The 15,027-nt window shown below is 37.5% G+C and overlaps 1 protein-coding gene across 1 annotated transcript in view; it reads right to left on the reverse strand.

Annotated features, from left to right (window-relative positions):
* usta (uronyl 2-sulfotransferase a) overlaps positions 1 to 15,027 on the reverse strand; it is a 91,693-nt gene that overhangs the window by 43,500 nt on the left and 33,166 nt on the right. The window contains exon 2 of the mRNA XM_041252343.1: positions 8,496 to 8,539. Within this exon, the coding sequence (XP_041108277.1) occupies positions 8,496 to 8,539 (44 nt within the window). The remainder of the gene's footprint in view (positions 1 to 8,495; positions 8,540 to 15,027) is intronic.

Raw genomic sequence — 15,027 nt, forward strand, 5'->3', positions numbered from 1 at the left:
ATTTAACCCAAACATTCATCCAAAGAAATCACTGACTGGCAGATTGACTTTCTCTGTACCTCCATACGTTTGTCTAGAGTATTGCTTATGCCAATCCACCAAACACAGACAACCATTTAGATAAAGTATATATTTTCAATGTCTAAGCTTTGAATATAAATTATAATATACAGCCTTCTCATGTGGGTCTGGTGGTGACTTAGTCTAGACACAACAGCAGTCTCTGATCATAGCACATACAAGTAATTATTTCACAGAGAACTGTGTACGATGTCACAACTTGGCATGCAACTGTACGCTTTGTTACACATAAATCATAAAAATAATACATTAAAAATAAAGGTTGCGCTACAATTGCTACTAAACTTCTACACCTTTGTGGCAGGGTGCCCTGCCCCTGTGTGTACTTTGTGTTTTATGTTGTCTGTTATATGTATTATTGTAGTGGTGCACGAAGTGTGGGTTATGTAGCACAGGTGATGTAAAATGTACAATTGTACTTTTGCACAGGGATTGCACATAACTTCAAGTGCAGATTAGTATAGGTGTTAGGTTTTCATTTCTCAGGCTCATTCATCCTGTGCCAGACATGGACTGATACAATTTAAAATCCATTTATGTAAAACTAAAATTGGCTAAGATCTTCCCAGATTTGGATCCAACCGGTGACAGATGTAAGCAGATGCCCTCCTCCCTTATACATTGGGGTCTACTTTAAATTTACGTATTTTTCACGGGTAGGTTATGGAATAAAATTAGGATTTCGCTGACCAGTTTAAACATTGAATAAACCTAAGTAGACAATATTTTACAGCACTATAAAAGCCTACAAATAGTGGTAGCTACTTCCTTGCTAAAACAGAGTGCTGTCATTTGTTAAAAGCAAGCATGCAACATCCCTTAGCAGTTGCTTCCAACATTCTGTCCTGTCTGGACTTGCTCATACGTTGAGACTACTCGTTCTGCATCCACTGAATTGGTTGGAAGTGTAAGACAAAGCTTTGCCAAGTTATACATATGTGGAAAACGGGTCTAAAATTCTAACTGCATTTAAAAAGTAAGCAGCAGGTTGTTTGAACAGAGGTGGCTGTGCTAGATCGCACCTGTAGTACTGATTTAACTTGGCTCCAACCGACAGGGATACTTTTTGTCTGTGCCGACTTAAGTTTGTTTTCTGAAAGCTGTTTATTTTACATTCTGTTCAGCAGCCTCTGTAGTAGCCTTTCGTTTAATGTGTAATTCTGAAGCTAAATAGCGATCGATCATATTTTCTCCAAAGACACATTAAAGATGTGCAAAACAATGACCTCCATCTGCATGTACAGTTTCTTAGGGAAATCTTGACATCAGCCGAAGTATACTTTGCTTTGTCGTCCATTTTTGGTATTTTACCTCCAATGCTGAAAAACAGATTTTGGCAACCTAAATCAAAGCAATGCAGCACTGACTTTGTCCCACCTCCTACTGTCTGTACAGTACAGGTCACAGAAAAGCCAGTACATACGCACTGATAGTCTGATTAAAACATTGTTGTCATTTGAACAGTAAACAAGAACGTTAACCGATTTGAAGTATTTTTTTGTAAATGTTATTTGTCTAAGGAGTTTTTTTTTTTTTTTTGCCTAAGTCCAATGCACTCAGGACAGCACAAGAATTAAAAAAAAAAAAAAAGCCTATCTACAGAAGGAAGATATGTAGTTTGTCCAGTATGTATTGGCCCCTAAAAGAAGTGAATTTCACAGTGACTCCTCAATTTCCCGATTTCCGCAAAATCGCAATTTAGGTAGACCCCTAATTATACATATATTTTGGTTACGTCCCAGATTGGCTCCTTTCTGAACCTTCATTTTTTAAAGTTTTTTTTCTCAAATTACTGAAACAAATATTGATCCCTCTCCACTTATCGTCCTTTTTGTTGTAATGTTCAATGACATCCCTCCAAGTTGCAGTCAGATTCCCTGGCCTTCACGATCTTGCTTGCCAGACGCCTAATTCTGTAATTAGGCCTAAAATTAGAAGCAAGATGCCCCACCCTCTCACATCCACTGGGTTAGGGATGTCATGCAATCCCTTAATTTTGAAACAATTTAATTCACACTTTGGGGAAAGAGAAATTCTACATAGCACGGCAGATCTTTGAACAACTCCAGCTCCGCCTCGCTCCTTGAGCCAGCTGAAGATATGATAAAAGCTTTCACCCACCCTTCTCTTTCTTCTCCTTGCCCACTTTTTTCTCTGTCTCCTCTACTTTCCATCAATTGCAGCGTGCATTAAAGCTATTTTATTGTATACATTCTTTTCCATACACGCCAAATTTGTGGAGTGCTTGAGATATTGTTATCACATGCACACTTTGTCCAGTCTTGGCCATAAAAGCCTGCAGCTCTTGCTAAGTTGCCATTGGCCTCTTGGTAGCCTCTCTGATCAGTCTCCTTCTTGCTCGGTCGTCCAGTTTAGAGGGACGGCCTGATCTAAGCAGGATCTTGGTGGTGCCATACACCTTCCACTTCTTAATAATCGTCTTGACTGTGCTCCAATGGATATTCAAGGCCTTTGATATTGTTTTATACCCATCCCCTGATCTGTGTCTTTCAACAACTTTGTCCCGGAGTTCTTTTGAAAGTGCCTTGGTGCTCACGGTTGAGTCTTTGCTTTGAAATGCACTACACAGCAGACAGAACTTGCAGAAACTGCTGAATTCATCCTGAAATCATGTGAATCACTACAATTTAACACAGGTGGAGGCCACTTAACTTGGTATGTGATTATGAAGGCGATTGGTTACACCTGAGCTAATTTAGGATTGCTATTACAAGGGGGGTGGACACTTATCCAACCAAGCTATTTCAGTTTTTATTTTTAAATTAATTTTCTACAAATTTCAAGAACATTTTTTTCACTTGGAATTTGTGGGGTAGGATGTGTAGTTAAATGAAAAAAAAAACTATTTTAATTCCAGGCTATAAGGCAACAAAAGGTGAACATTTTGAAAGGGGGTGTAGACTTTGTATAGGCACTGTGTATATATATATATATATATATATATATATATATATATATATATATATATAATATTATATATATATAATATATATATAATATATATATTAGATATGGGACCATTGTAACTCAGGGAGTAATACTATGTTGTACAGATTTAGCAGAAATCATGCAATATCATTATATTATTTTTCATCTTTAGTGTTAAAGAAGGTAAAAAAAATTCAATGGAAACACCCCGATCTTAATTCAAAGCCTGCCCCACCTGTAGACGAGATGATATCCAAACCAAACATATCATACTGGAAAGCAAACCCTCACTACACATCATTCATCCATTAATTGAAACAATTCTTAATTTGTGTAGCCCACTTCTGTGGGTTGCAGCCGTAACCGACAACATGTGCCGCTGTTTTCACTTAACTGAAAACTTGTAAAGCAGTTGGCAAATTGTACGTTTCCCTTGCAACTGGCCATTACGTGGGGCCGGTTTAGAGGTATCATAGACTGTTAACTTCCTGTTTAAATCCATCTTCCAAGTCTGTAAAACTGCTTTATGAATGAGTTCAATTTGAATTGAAAATCCCATTATTTTCAGAGACAAAACTATTGCTAAAAAAAAAAAAAGCAGGCTCAACTTAATAGCAATCTAAATTTTCCATCTAGAGGTCTGTCTCTCTTGCTCTCAAAAAAAGTCAACTTAACCTTAACTTGACTTGACTTGATTTGACTTTAATATACCTGTGTATTGACTGAATACTAAAAGGCTAAATGACTGGTAAAGGAGTTTAATTCCCTAAAGCACTGTGTGTTGGCCAACACTGATGCTCTTTTCTTGGAATTGCCCACCAAGTTTCTATATTCCAATAGTTAGCCCAATGAGAAAGTGCCATGTTTCAGGACACCAAGTGGCATAAGAAACGAGGAAACAGCAGAGTTACTGGCATAAGTAACATTTCCAAAATGTGTGTATATTGCATTACATTCTGGGCACTAAACTAATCAACGTACTAAACTAATCAACGTTTAAAACTTTTGATGATTATTGAACCAAATAAGACTGGGAAGCAAGTTTGTGTCTCACTTTTAACTGGATTAAAATAAATAAAAACATAGTTACAGATATGCTGGTCCTGACTTTCTCCGGTCTCTGATCCAAAACTATGTTATTTATGATTATTTAAATCATAAAATAGCAGACCAAAAGATGTTTTACATTGATTTTGAAATAAAAAGAATATGTTGAGCCACCAGTATGCTGGATAGCACCTACTGTCATTTATTGAAAAGGTCTGTTTGACAGACGTCTCAATTAAATTTACAGCAAGACAGTAGTCTGCAGTGCCCTGTAAATTTCTATGTGCAGAAGTTACAAATAACATCCTAGAAAACCAGAGCCAACAGCCTGTTTGTACTTGTCTGAGAATGGCCGTTAGGATTCCAGAGGTCACAGCCAGGTCACAAATCCTAGAACTGAAAAGGCATACATGTTAAAGCACAAAACTATTAGGAAGACAGAGCACAAGGAGGTTAACTGACTTGCTTGGGTTCACACAATGAGTCAGTGGCTGAGCTGGGATTCTAACCAATGGCCTCCTGGTTACAAGCCTGTTTCTTTAACCACTGGACCACACTGCCTCCTTATAGTAACTAAGGAGGGGCTACGGTAATATTCAAATGTCATGCATCATAAGAACCATACTATTAAACACGCATTGCATTAAAAAGTGTTAAAAACTACTTTGTATGATTTTAGAATTACATTACAGAAATGTTGCAGTTTTATTTATTTAACCTCGGCCATCTGGGTTTACAACAGATGTAACTGTAGGGTTCTTAATCTTTCCTCACCGGACAAAAGAGATTTGTTAATAATGGGTGGAACTAAAGTTGTGGAAACAGGCTGACACCAATTCAATAGAATTTTTTTATTTTTTAAAAAATTTGTGTTTTGTATTATATATGTTTTGTTTTATGGTTATCCCTCCTCAGTCAGCAATGCAAACACCAGTATCAACGGCTTCAATATAATATGAAAATCAAGTTAAAATGGATGAAATCGAAACTACAAACCAATTCAAACTGTCAAAGAAAGGCTAGAACTACCATAATTATTAAAGTACTGTATTTTGTAATAAAATAATTTGCAACAGTGGGATTCGATACTATGGTCTTAGACAAATGCCCTATTAGTTAAGTCTTTGTGATGTTAAAATGTTATTTGCTTATTTTGGGTTTCTCTACTTAGAAAATACTAACCAGGGCTGTCGGTATACATCAGAATTTAATATAAAGAGAATGTGTGTATGTCCTTTTGCAAGAGCCTGCACACCACAGAGAAAGAAGAATTGTACTGACTTCAAAGCAGTCAAATTGTTGCATTTATGTTACTGCATAGATATAAGTGACTTAAGTGTTAAAAGCCTCTGATTGGCTGTTGACATATAACAAGTTCTGCTTTTGATGATTAAAAGTATTTTCATAAACTAAAATATCTCTATAACCTTCAGTTCAATCTTCTGCCTAGATATGAACAATAGATATAACATAAATCTTGCTGATTGATAATGCTTGTTAATACCATAGGATCACTAAAGGGTGCTGGCAAGTATTTATTGGTGAAATCCACTAATTAAGGGAGCACCCCACTTCCTATATGTTTAGCATAAGGATGCGTGTAACAATATTTTTGATGCGCAGAAAACCAGGGCAGAAAATGCTAATCTGTACCAGGGGGCGCAGAAAGTAATTTGCTTTTGTTCCGGTTTATATTTGATTCCTGAATAATCTTTTTGATTGACTTTATTTGAAGGAGACTGAATGATTATTTTTAAGAAGAAATCGAACTTACAGAATGGACTAAATAAGGCTGTTCAGCCCCTACACTCCTCCAGATGAGCTCAGAGAAATAAGATAAATGTTAACTTTTAAGGTGTTGTTCAGGGAGCAGGTGCAGGGACTTCCCCCTAGCCAATGTATCAATTAACCTCCCCATTTAAGCCCTGGGTCGAACACTCATTCTCTGCCCGTTTTGCATTTGCGTATTGTCACTCAGCGCTGCAGACCCCACTTGTCGTTTTTTGTTTCTGCCGTCTGTGCTTCTCTGTGCGTCACTGGGTGTTTGCTTGTGTTGTTGCATTTCTCTGTGCATGTGTTTTGTTCGGTAGATGCGTTTATTTGTTTACATTGTATATTTTTCTGTGCTTTGGTTGTGAAAATATTTTATAGGAGTGGTTTCCCTGATTTGTTTTAATTTTATATGCATTTGTTTGGATCTGTGTACGCGCCGAACTGCTCTGTGTTTATATTACTGTCACTACTGCGTTGGTTCTGTCTACATTAACTGTGGCAGCATGTATCTACGATACCTTCTCGTTCTAAAATTCCCTGTGCAATTTTGGTAGTGGGTTGTCTTTCAAGGTTACAAATTAAAAAGGTCAGTTTCTGCTGTCTGTCTAATGCTTGTTTACCTTCACCTGGGTGGACTCCAATGATGGCGTCAGTGGTGGTATATGCATTGAATCATGGGATAGCATGACTGAATCATTGGATTGTTTGTCCTATCCTGCATGCTTTGTGTTTTTGGGTGTACTTGATTGTTCAATCCCAAGGCTGCCTGCTCGGCCCCACTGATCTGTTCAAGCTCCAGAATTAGTAGCAGTGCATTCATTCATACTAAAATATTTCATTACAACCGTGCCCCTTATGCTCACGACTGTGTTCGTTCTGTCTACGTTAATTATGGATTGGCAATGCTTTGTTACCTACACCTCTGAATGAGCGCCGATAATGGTGCCTGTAAGGATATGCGCATCGACCTCGATTCTCCAAGAGCCACTGGGGACCCCCAGCCAAATCTTAACAATCTCTCTATCATTTCAGGTTCCCCCTGGGGGCAGCACACATGCTCCCCAGTCTTGGAGGCAGGTCGGTTCGGTCTCACCTCCGAGAGGGCGGTTCTCCCTAAGCCAGAGGTAAACCCTGCACTTTTCTCACGTCTCCATTTTCTACCACTTGTTCCCCTTGGGGCAAGCATATATGCTCTACAGCCTTGGAGGCAGATCAGCTCGGTCTCACCTCTGAGAGGGCGGCTCTGCCTGAGCCAAGGGGAAACCCTGTATTCTTTACTAACAACTTGCTTTCATCTATGCCAGTGTTCCTCTCAGGCCCCTTTGCATGTTCATTCCTTCTCTCTTTCAGAATTCCTGTCACCCCACGTGACTCTGCCTCGGAGGTCTGGTTGCGCCGATCTCCCGAAGCGTAGACGTTCCTTGTTAGTCAGGGTGACTTCTATCTCTTCTCAAATGTATCCTCTAGCTTTCTCAATTTTTTTGAGAAGATTCACCTCTGTGAGGGTGGCTCTCTGCAAGCCAACTGGAAACTTAAAGTCTCAAGCACATAGTTCCTTTTAAGTCCCATGGCTTGCTCCTGTTCCGTGAACTAAATAAAAAGCAGTAGAATCCAAAGAATGTGCAAACAGCAAAAAATAGTAAGGGCAATGTAAGAAACACTAATTAAAATAACATTTGAAGCCAAGTGCTCTTTACATATTTTAACAATGTTACTTGTATGTCTCTCCAAAAGGGGCAGACATTTCCTTATGAAAAATAATAATACATATCTACTGCAGATCAGATTCTGACCACGGGTAAATGACTGCCTTAGGCATAATTCTCTGGCTGGTTATTCAAAACATCTAAATTGGTATACCAACACCAATAGCTGGATAACGTAACCATACTAATAAATTAAAAGCACACAGAGATTAAATATTTATAGTTTGCCAACCAGATAGATTATATATATATATTTTTTTTAATATGCTGACTACTGGAGTAATATAGAGGTTATACAGATACAAAAATATGTCAAAACAAGTTCTGTGAAAGATCCCTTTTAACCACAGAGAAATAAGACCAAAAACAATACTTGTTTTCCACAGTATAAATGGAGATCCTGCCCAAATAAGCATGGAAGAAAGGCAATCTTTTTTTTTTTTTTTTTTTTTTTTTTTTTTTTTTTTTTTTTTTTTTTTTTTTTTTTTTTTTTTATCAAGAGAGGACTTGCATAAAACAAATAAGCAAATTCCTTTTGTTGCATTTAATGTTTTTATTAAGCAAAAATGCTTAACAAAAAGATTAAGACATACTGAATGGAAGTAGAACACTTTTTTGGAAACCCTACTGCATTCAGGTGCAGCTGTTCTTAATTAGCACCTGAGAATGTTTTTTTAACTCTGCAGGTGAAAAAAAGAAGCATACAAATAAACTAGGAAATACCAGAAAAGATCTTGTCAAAGCAATCTTTCTTGTCTTAACACCCCATCAACCCAGATGCATGCATTACATTTGCATTAACTCACACTATCCTCTTCTGACCAAAATCCAACGTACTGCAATGTGGGCGACGACAAGAGTCATTGAATTGGTTTTATGAGTTAAAATATTAGAAAGAAACCAGAAACATTGGGAATGGGTGTGCGAGCCTGTCCTTACCCTAGGGAGTGGGGGTCCGTGATCATCCAAGAAAGTGGAATTTCCTGTGGAAAGAAAGGCAGGAAATGAGACTGCTATTAGGTCATACACCTCTAGGTTTTTGTATTAATACAGTATATTTTAACAGGCTTTCACAAGTACACAATAAAAGCTGCAATGAGCGATACTGCTTTAAGGTATTAAAAGACAAACATTAATAGAAACAAAAGCATGCAGAAAAAAAAACAACTTTATTTGCATTACAATTCAGTGACACTTTTAAAAAACAGAGTTAACCATGGTTTCGGTCAAGCAAAATCTCACTGCTTCATGAGGGTGCCGTTTATGTTCGCTAGGGTAATGTGAGAGACTTCTAACAGTGATTTACTCTAACTCTCGGAAGAACAGTTACATACAGTTTCTGGTGAAATTAATGAGGCACACAGACCTAATTCATCTAACTAACCCAAGGTTTGAACCCAAATATTTTTTTTTGCATCTAGACTTTCCCCAGCTAACAGCACAAATACAGAGAAACACTTTGAATAATGCCATACAGAGCTAAATTTATGCTGAGGCATGTTGCAGCCTAAACAGTGTCACAAAAGCTCGTTTATTTTGCACCTTTTTTGTTACAGCTGATTGCTGTTGCTGTATTACAATTGTTGCATGGTCCTGTAACACAATGCACACAACATCATTACAGTATTACAAAGCTTTACAATATCCCACCCTAGCACACCAAGGTTTATGAAAACACACCATCTATGAAACCCAGTGCATCAGCTAACAAAACCCCATCATCTTGCAAATTTGCATTGAGTGCAGTTTTACTGTAAAAGGATTACAACATGCCACTGTCAGCTTTCTTTAAAAAGGTATGCCATCAATTGAACACATTATAGATGAATTTGAGAATTACTACATAACCTACTATAAATGTGTTTGCCATAGTTAGAGATATTGTATATATAAAAAAGGGGACATTTCACAGAATGATGTAAACAGACTGTTGCAGTGTTGTACATAACTTTGTTCCAGAGTTCACTGCTTATCAGTATTCCTAAATATTTATAACAGAAACACCAACATTACTATATTAGAAACCCATCCAAATCTCTGGGAAATTGTGGATTGCGCTAGAGTTTGTATTAGCAGTATTTTTTCTATATACATACATTTTAATATACAGCAAGACAGCTGGGCCTTTGTTTTCAGTTTTTATTTTTGAGTAGTGTGCAAGATAACGTAATAAATCACTCGCCTTTTAAAGTAAAGTATTTTGTTCCGAAAAGACAGTGCTCTTCATTGAATCATGAGAAACTATCTAAGCTAATTGTGCAACATACATAAGTAAACAATATTAAAGCAAATGAGTTGGCTGGTAAACATATCAACATCCTTTCCCTATCACCAACTTCTGAATTTAAGCTTTCATATTATTTTTGTGTAATTATTCATAACATTTTTCACATATAAAAAGCTTCAGTAAAAAAGTACAGTTCTGTTTTCATTGTCTTGTGTATTACAACCTGCACAAATTCTAATTTTCCAATAAGGACCAAGAGGGCTTCAACTAAGCTCAGAAAAAAAGACTCCTACAAAACAGAACAGTAGATCACTACGGGTCTTTCTGTTGCACTGTACAGCCCAGCATGGTCAGTGTTATGGTCGTGTGGTTGACATCTTTTCATTTGCTTAAGCCTCCCGTCACATGTCATGTACAAAAACAAATTGTAAGTTACTACATTTGGAGGCTGTGTGGTCCAGTGGTTAAAAACAAAGGGGCTTGTAACCAGCAGGTGCCCGGTTCAAATCTCAGCCACTGACTCATTTTGTGACCCTGAGCAAATCACTTCCTCCTTGTGCTCCGTCTTTCTGGTGAGTCATTGCTGTAAGCTGATGCACAGTTGACACACCCTAGTCTCGTATCCTGTAAAGCGCTTTGTGATGGTGGGCCACTATGAAAGGAGCTATATAAAAATAGATTATTGTTATTATTAAATTAGCAACCTGTTAAAAGGTTTAATGATTTGAGTCAACTCAAAATAAATATATGTTCATCTAAAAGTTTATGCTGTAGTATGATATTTTGTGCCATTTTTTTAAAATGTTATTTTATTTATTTTATAGCGTACTGCCAACAACAAAACAGTTTATAATTTGGAGGATAGAGAAAACTCTTACTCTTCTTGTAAAAGTCGGAATTATGCATAAAAACAAATAGCAATGTTTAGATGTACTGACTTTACATACTTTATGTTGATGTCAAACAGTATTATTTTCAGATCAAAACACACACTGAGACAGGGATTACTGTTACACTGCCTGGACTTGTGCTTCAGAGGTTTTAAGAAAATTACAACCCATGAAACAAAGAACTGTCACAAACTGTGCAAAGTGCAACAAGACAACTACATTTCTTTTTTGCAATTTGGTAAATCCTCCATAAAACAGAAGCATTTTAAGTACTGTAACATTTGTCTCAAAGGCAAGATGACAGAAACAAATGGCAGCGATAAATAAAGCAGATTGTATTCCAGATTGTGGATTCAATCAAATTTTTCACAAATCAAAAGTTACGCAAGTAATATGGACTTCCTCTTCTTCAAGGATTACAAAGTATGAGTATAAAATAACAGAATTGTTTTACACATTTTTTATGACAAACACATATCCATCGAATGGAGCAAAAAGTAGTATTATGGTGTAAAGTCCATACCTGTGGCCAAAAGTTTAGAATCAACTAGAATTGTAGGAAAGAATTGCGGCGAAGTGCTTGTCGGGAATGTAAACAGTGACGTAAACACTGCATTCTTGGAAGTCAACATAAGAGATTGAGCTGGGAAATTTGCAGATGTAAATATGGCAATCTTATTTTTTGCAACACTGTTGGTACTGTACTTACTGCATAAGATACTATAAAGGCGTGTGTTGACAGTGCAGTCGGTTACTGTGGAAAGAAGCGATCGTGTTGCGTAAATGCAGCAAACAAGGACGTGTACATTAGTCACAATACAGATTATTATATTAATGGTGACTGAATATGCAATGTCGTATGCATTATTTATCAATATTGAGATTTACAATCTTAGTTACAATCTGAAATGTGTGTAATATTATATTATATATATATTAGTGTAGCGTGCATGGGGGTAGGCAGCAGCAGGGCTGGTAGGTGAGGTAATCACAAACAGAGACATAAGCCTGATATACGCTCCTTGCAAAGGAGCCAGCTCTTTTGTACAGCGGTATTGGCGCTATCCTTCATTGCGAGAGGTCCCGGGTTCGCGCCCGCCCTCCGCCTGTGTGATGCGCCTGCCTGCGTTAACCTATTTCGCTACAATATATATATTGTACACACACACACAGAGCATGAGAGAGCGCAAGTTTTATCATTTTAATGAAAAGCTGTACGATGAAGAAATACTTACCATTCATGACTGACCCAGCATCAGAAGTGTCAGTGTATTTAGTGCATTCCCCATTGCTATTTAACAGGCTGGAGATCGCTGCAGGTTCCATAAAATCCAAGACGCACCTGACAGGCGCTGAATAAATGGACCGCTAAGGGTTAATTTCTGCATCGTCCCAGCTGCTACCCGTTTCGTTGGATGGGCTGGCATCCTCAACCTGTAGCTTGTACCCCACCCATGACCCAGACTGCTTTAAAATTACACATTAGGCAGTTAATACCAAGATTATATTATAGTTTTTCTTACATTATGGTGACCCACAAAAGGGGATGATACACATGATACACAGATATCACAAAACTCCACTTGCTGTAAAATGAAAATATATGAGTGCCACTATTACCACAGGGTAGGCTATATAGTGCAAACAGCCGACCATCCAACAAAGTGTAATTTTTGCTGTAGGGTGGAGTTCCTGGGGTATAATTAGAGGGAAAAACAGAATCCTTAGTCTCACTGTATGGGTCTATGAACTCCACAGTATCAAACAGAATCTTGTATTGCAACCTCAAAATGTAACTGCAAACAAAAATGAAAAACAGCAGTATGCGTCATTTCTTTTTATATCTTGCCGATTATTACAGCTTATGCTGCCAATAACGGACAAAACCCTCCAGGGTAATATATGGGTGTTTACATCTATAAAAGCCCATCCACATATGTGATATAATTTTTTTTAGTAGCTGTGGTTGTACATAAGGTTTTCTATTTAAAATATCTGGGGCCACCGGCTCAGTTTTATGTGCTATACCCTTTGAAAAACCAATTGCATAGAGATTTAAAAGGCACAACTGGAATCTGATCACCTCATCACAGCATCCCACTTACGGATCAGGATGACTGAAGATCAACTAGGGGGCAAGTCCTGAAACTTCCCCCTCTTAACTTCTCTTAAACTTGCCGGTACTAACTTCCCCGAAGCTCCCCCTCCCTCAACCATAAGAGTAGCAGGGAGATGCAGGGAACCTCAGCAAAGTTCTGTGGCATACAAAATATACAGAGTGGGAGGAGTTAAGGAGTGGTTATGAACTGCCAATTATTGTGCATGTTTTTTCTCCAAACCACTCCCCCACCCCCACCCCTACTGAATAAACAGAGACTGCTGTGCATTCAATTTGCAACAGTAAAAATAGAGTTCAGTACCTTATAATATTAAAAACCGATTAACTTAAAAAAAAATAAATAATAATAATAATAATAATAAATCCATAAGAGCATTATTATTAAAACACTGTAATCCATTTCAAATCAGTTTTGATTGGTTAATTCTTTGTAGCAGTCTGCCCTGTTTATTTTCTAACTTCACTTTATCGGCTTCCCCTAATTTTGTTATGGGAAGCTTTCTTAACAGAATGTTTGGCCAAATTGTTTGATCTAATACCAGGCAGGCAATGGGGGGGAAGCTATACTGAAAAGAACTGTTAATTGTATAAAATGTAGCATCAAAATGTGGTTAAACTTAACTATGCAGGAACAGTACTGTAGTTCACACACAGAAACCAGATCATGCTGAGGTTCAGTTTAAAGTTTTCGCACGCACATTTGGTACACTTTTACTGCAGTAGTTTTTACATATAGCATGCCATGTTAGAATTGATTTGTCAAATAAATCACTAAAAAAGCATTATAGGCTAAATCTGCTTTTAAAGCTTGCAGCACCTCTGCAGAGAATCCTCTAAATAAACGCGGTAACAATGGTCTGTTGCTGGTAATGCATACACTACACAGTTTCCTGTCTCAAAGAATATACTATGAGAGAAATTAAACATGTACTGAGCTAAGAAAACTAAAGCAGATTTATATAAAAATGAAGAAAATGTGTTGCACAGCTATCTGCCAAGGAGCAGGTTATGACACGTTGTTGAAGAAACTGGCCAAGGCCATATGACTAAATTATTAGCCAGCCAATGAATACCTAGGAGCCATATGAGTATACTGTTGCAGCACTGAATGAGCATGGTTGTCCAATATCAAAAAAAAAAAAAATCTGATTTACAGCAGCTTGGCAGTGAATGGGAGAACTAACCTCCAATAATGGCTTATGAACCATAGCCAAACCCATAAAACATGAGTGTTTTCTGATGGAACCAAAAAACAAAAAATGCAACTGAAGAAAAACAAACACATAGGATGACAAACTCATAAAGTTAATTTAATATATTTTAGCAGCAGTACAGCTAATACTGTCAAATAGCTGTGCAAGACCTTAGTGTTTGTCAGAGCTGGAGTCAAGTCTACTGGTCTTCGAGTCCAAGTCAAGTCCGAGTCCCAATGTCCTGAGTTCGAGTCGAATCCCAATAATGTCAAGTCCAGTTGCGTCCAATTTAACACAGGAACCAGTCAGTGCACTGTTACACCTAAAATAGCTGCCATCTTTCGATCACTCTAAATATCAATTTTGGCTGATACACAGGTAGCCTTTTCTAGATCAGCTTTTATCTTGTTTTTAAGATCCTCTGCTTTTTGTTTTATTGCTGAATTTAGTAATTTAACATACTCCAAGAAAATGACGAAAATGTTCATTCTCAACAATGCTGAGTGGAAGGCTGCAGTTGACTATTAAATCTGTCATGATCTGAAGTTACAACTGTCACAAAATGTACAGTTTTCTAAATGTTTTCCTTTGCTGACATTGTAGTTTTTAAATCCGAATTCCACCACTTGAGGAGAAACACTACTTAACGTCATTTTCACAGTGCATGCGGACCTGCCAGATCCTATACTGTAGAGTATGCACACAGTTATACTGTTATTTAGTTTGCATATATTAAGGCTACAGTACTTGCTATCAAGTAATACAAAAGTAGAGATTAATATTAACAATAAACAGAAAGTCAAGAGTGAAGTCCAAGTCCAACGAGTCTTGATCTCAGATTTATGAGTCCAAGTCCGGCCGAGTCCTCCACTCTCTCATGGCCAGGCCTGCAGCAAAGGAACAATTTGTTTCTATAATCTGCTTTGAGTGCAAATAGCAATTTTGCCTAGCAGGTACAGATCTACACTTGGGATTGGGGAGTCAAATGTACTGTACTGGCATGCAGTTAAAACACATCACTGGATAAAATAACTGCCCTTCT

This window comes from Polyodon spathula, chromosome 6 (genome assembly GCF_017654505.1).
Source record: "Polyodon spathula isolate WHYD16114869_AA chromosome 6, ASM1765450v1, whole genome shotgun sequence".
Classification (NCBI taxonomy): domain Eukaryota; kingdom Metazoa; phylum Chordata; class Actinopteri; order Acipenseriformes; family Polyodontidae; genus Polyodon; species Polyodon spathula.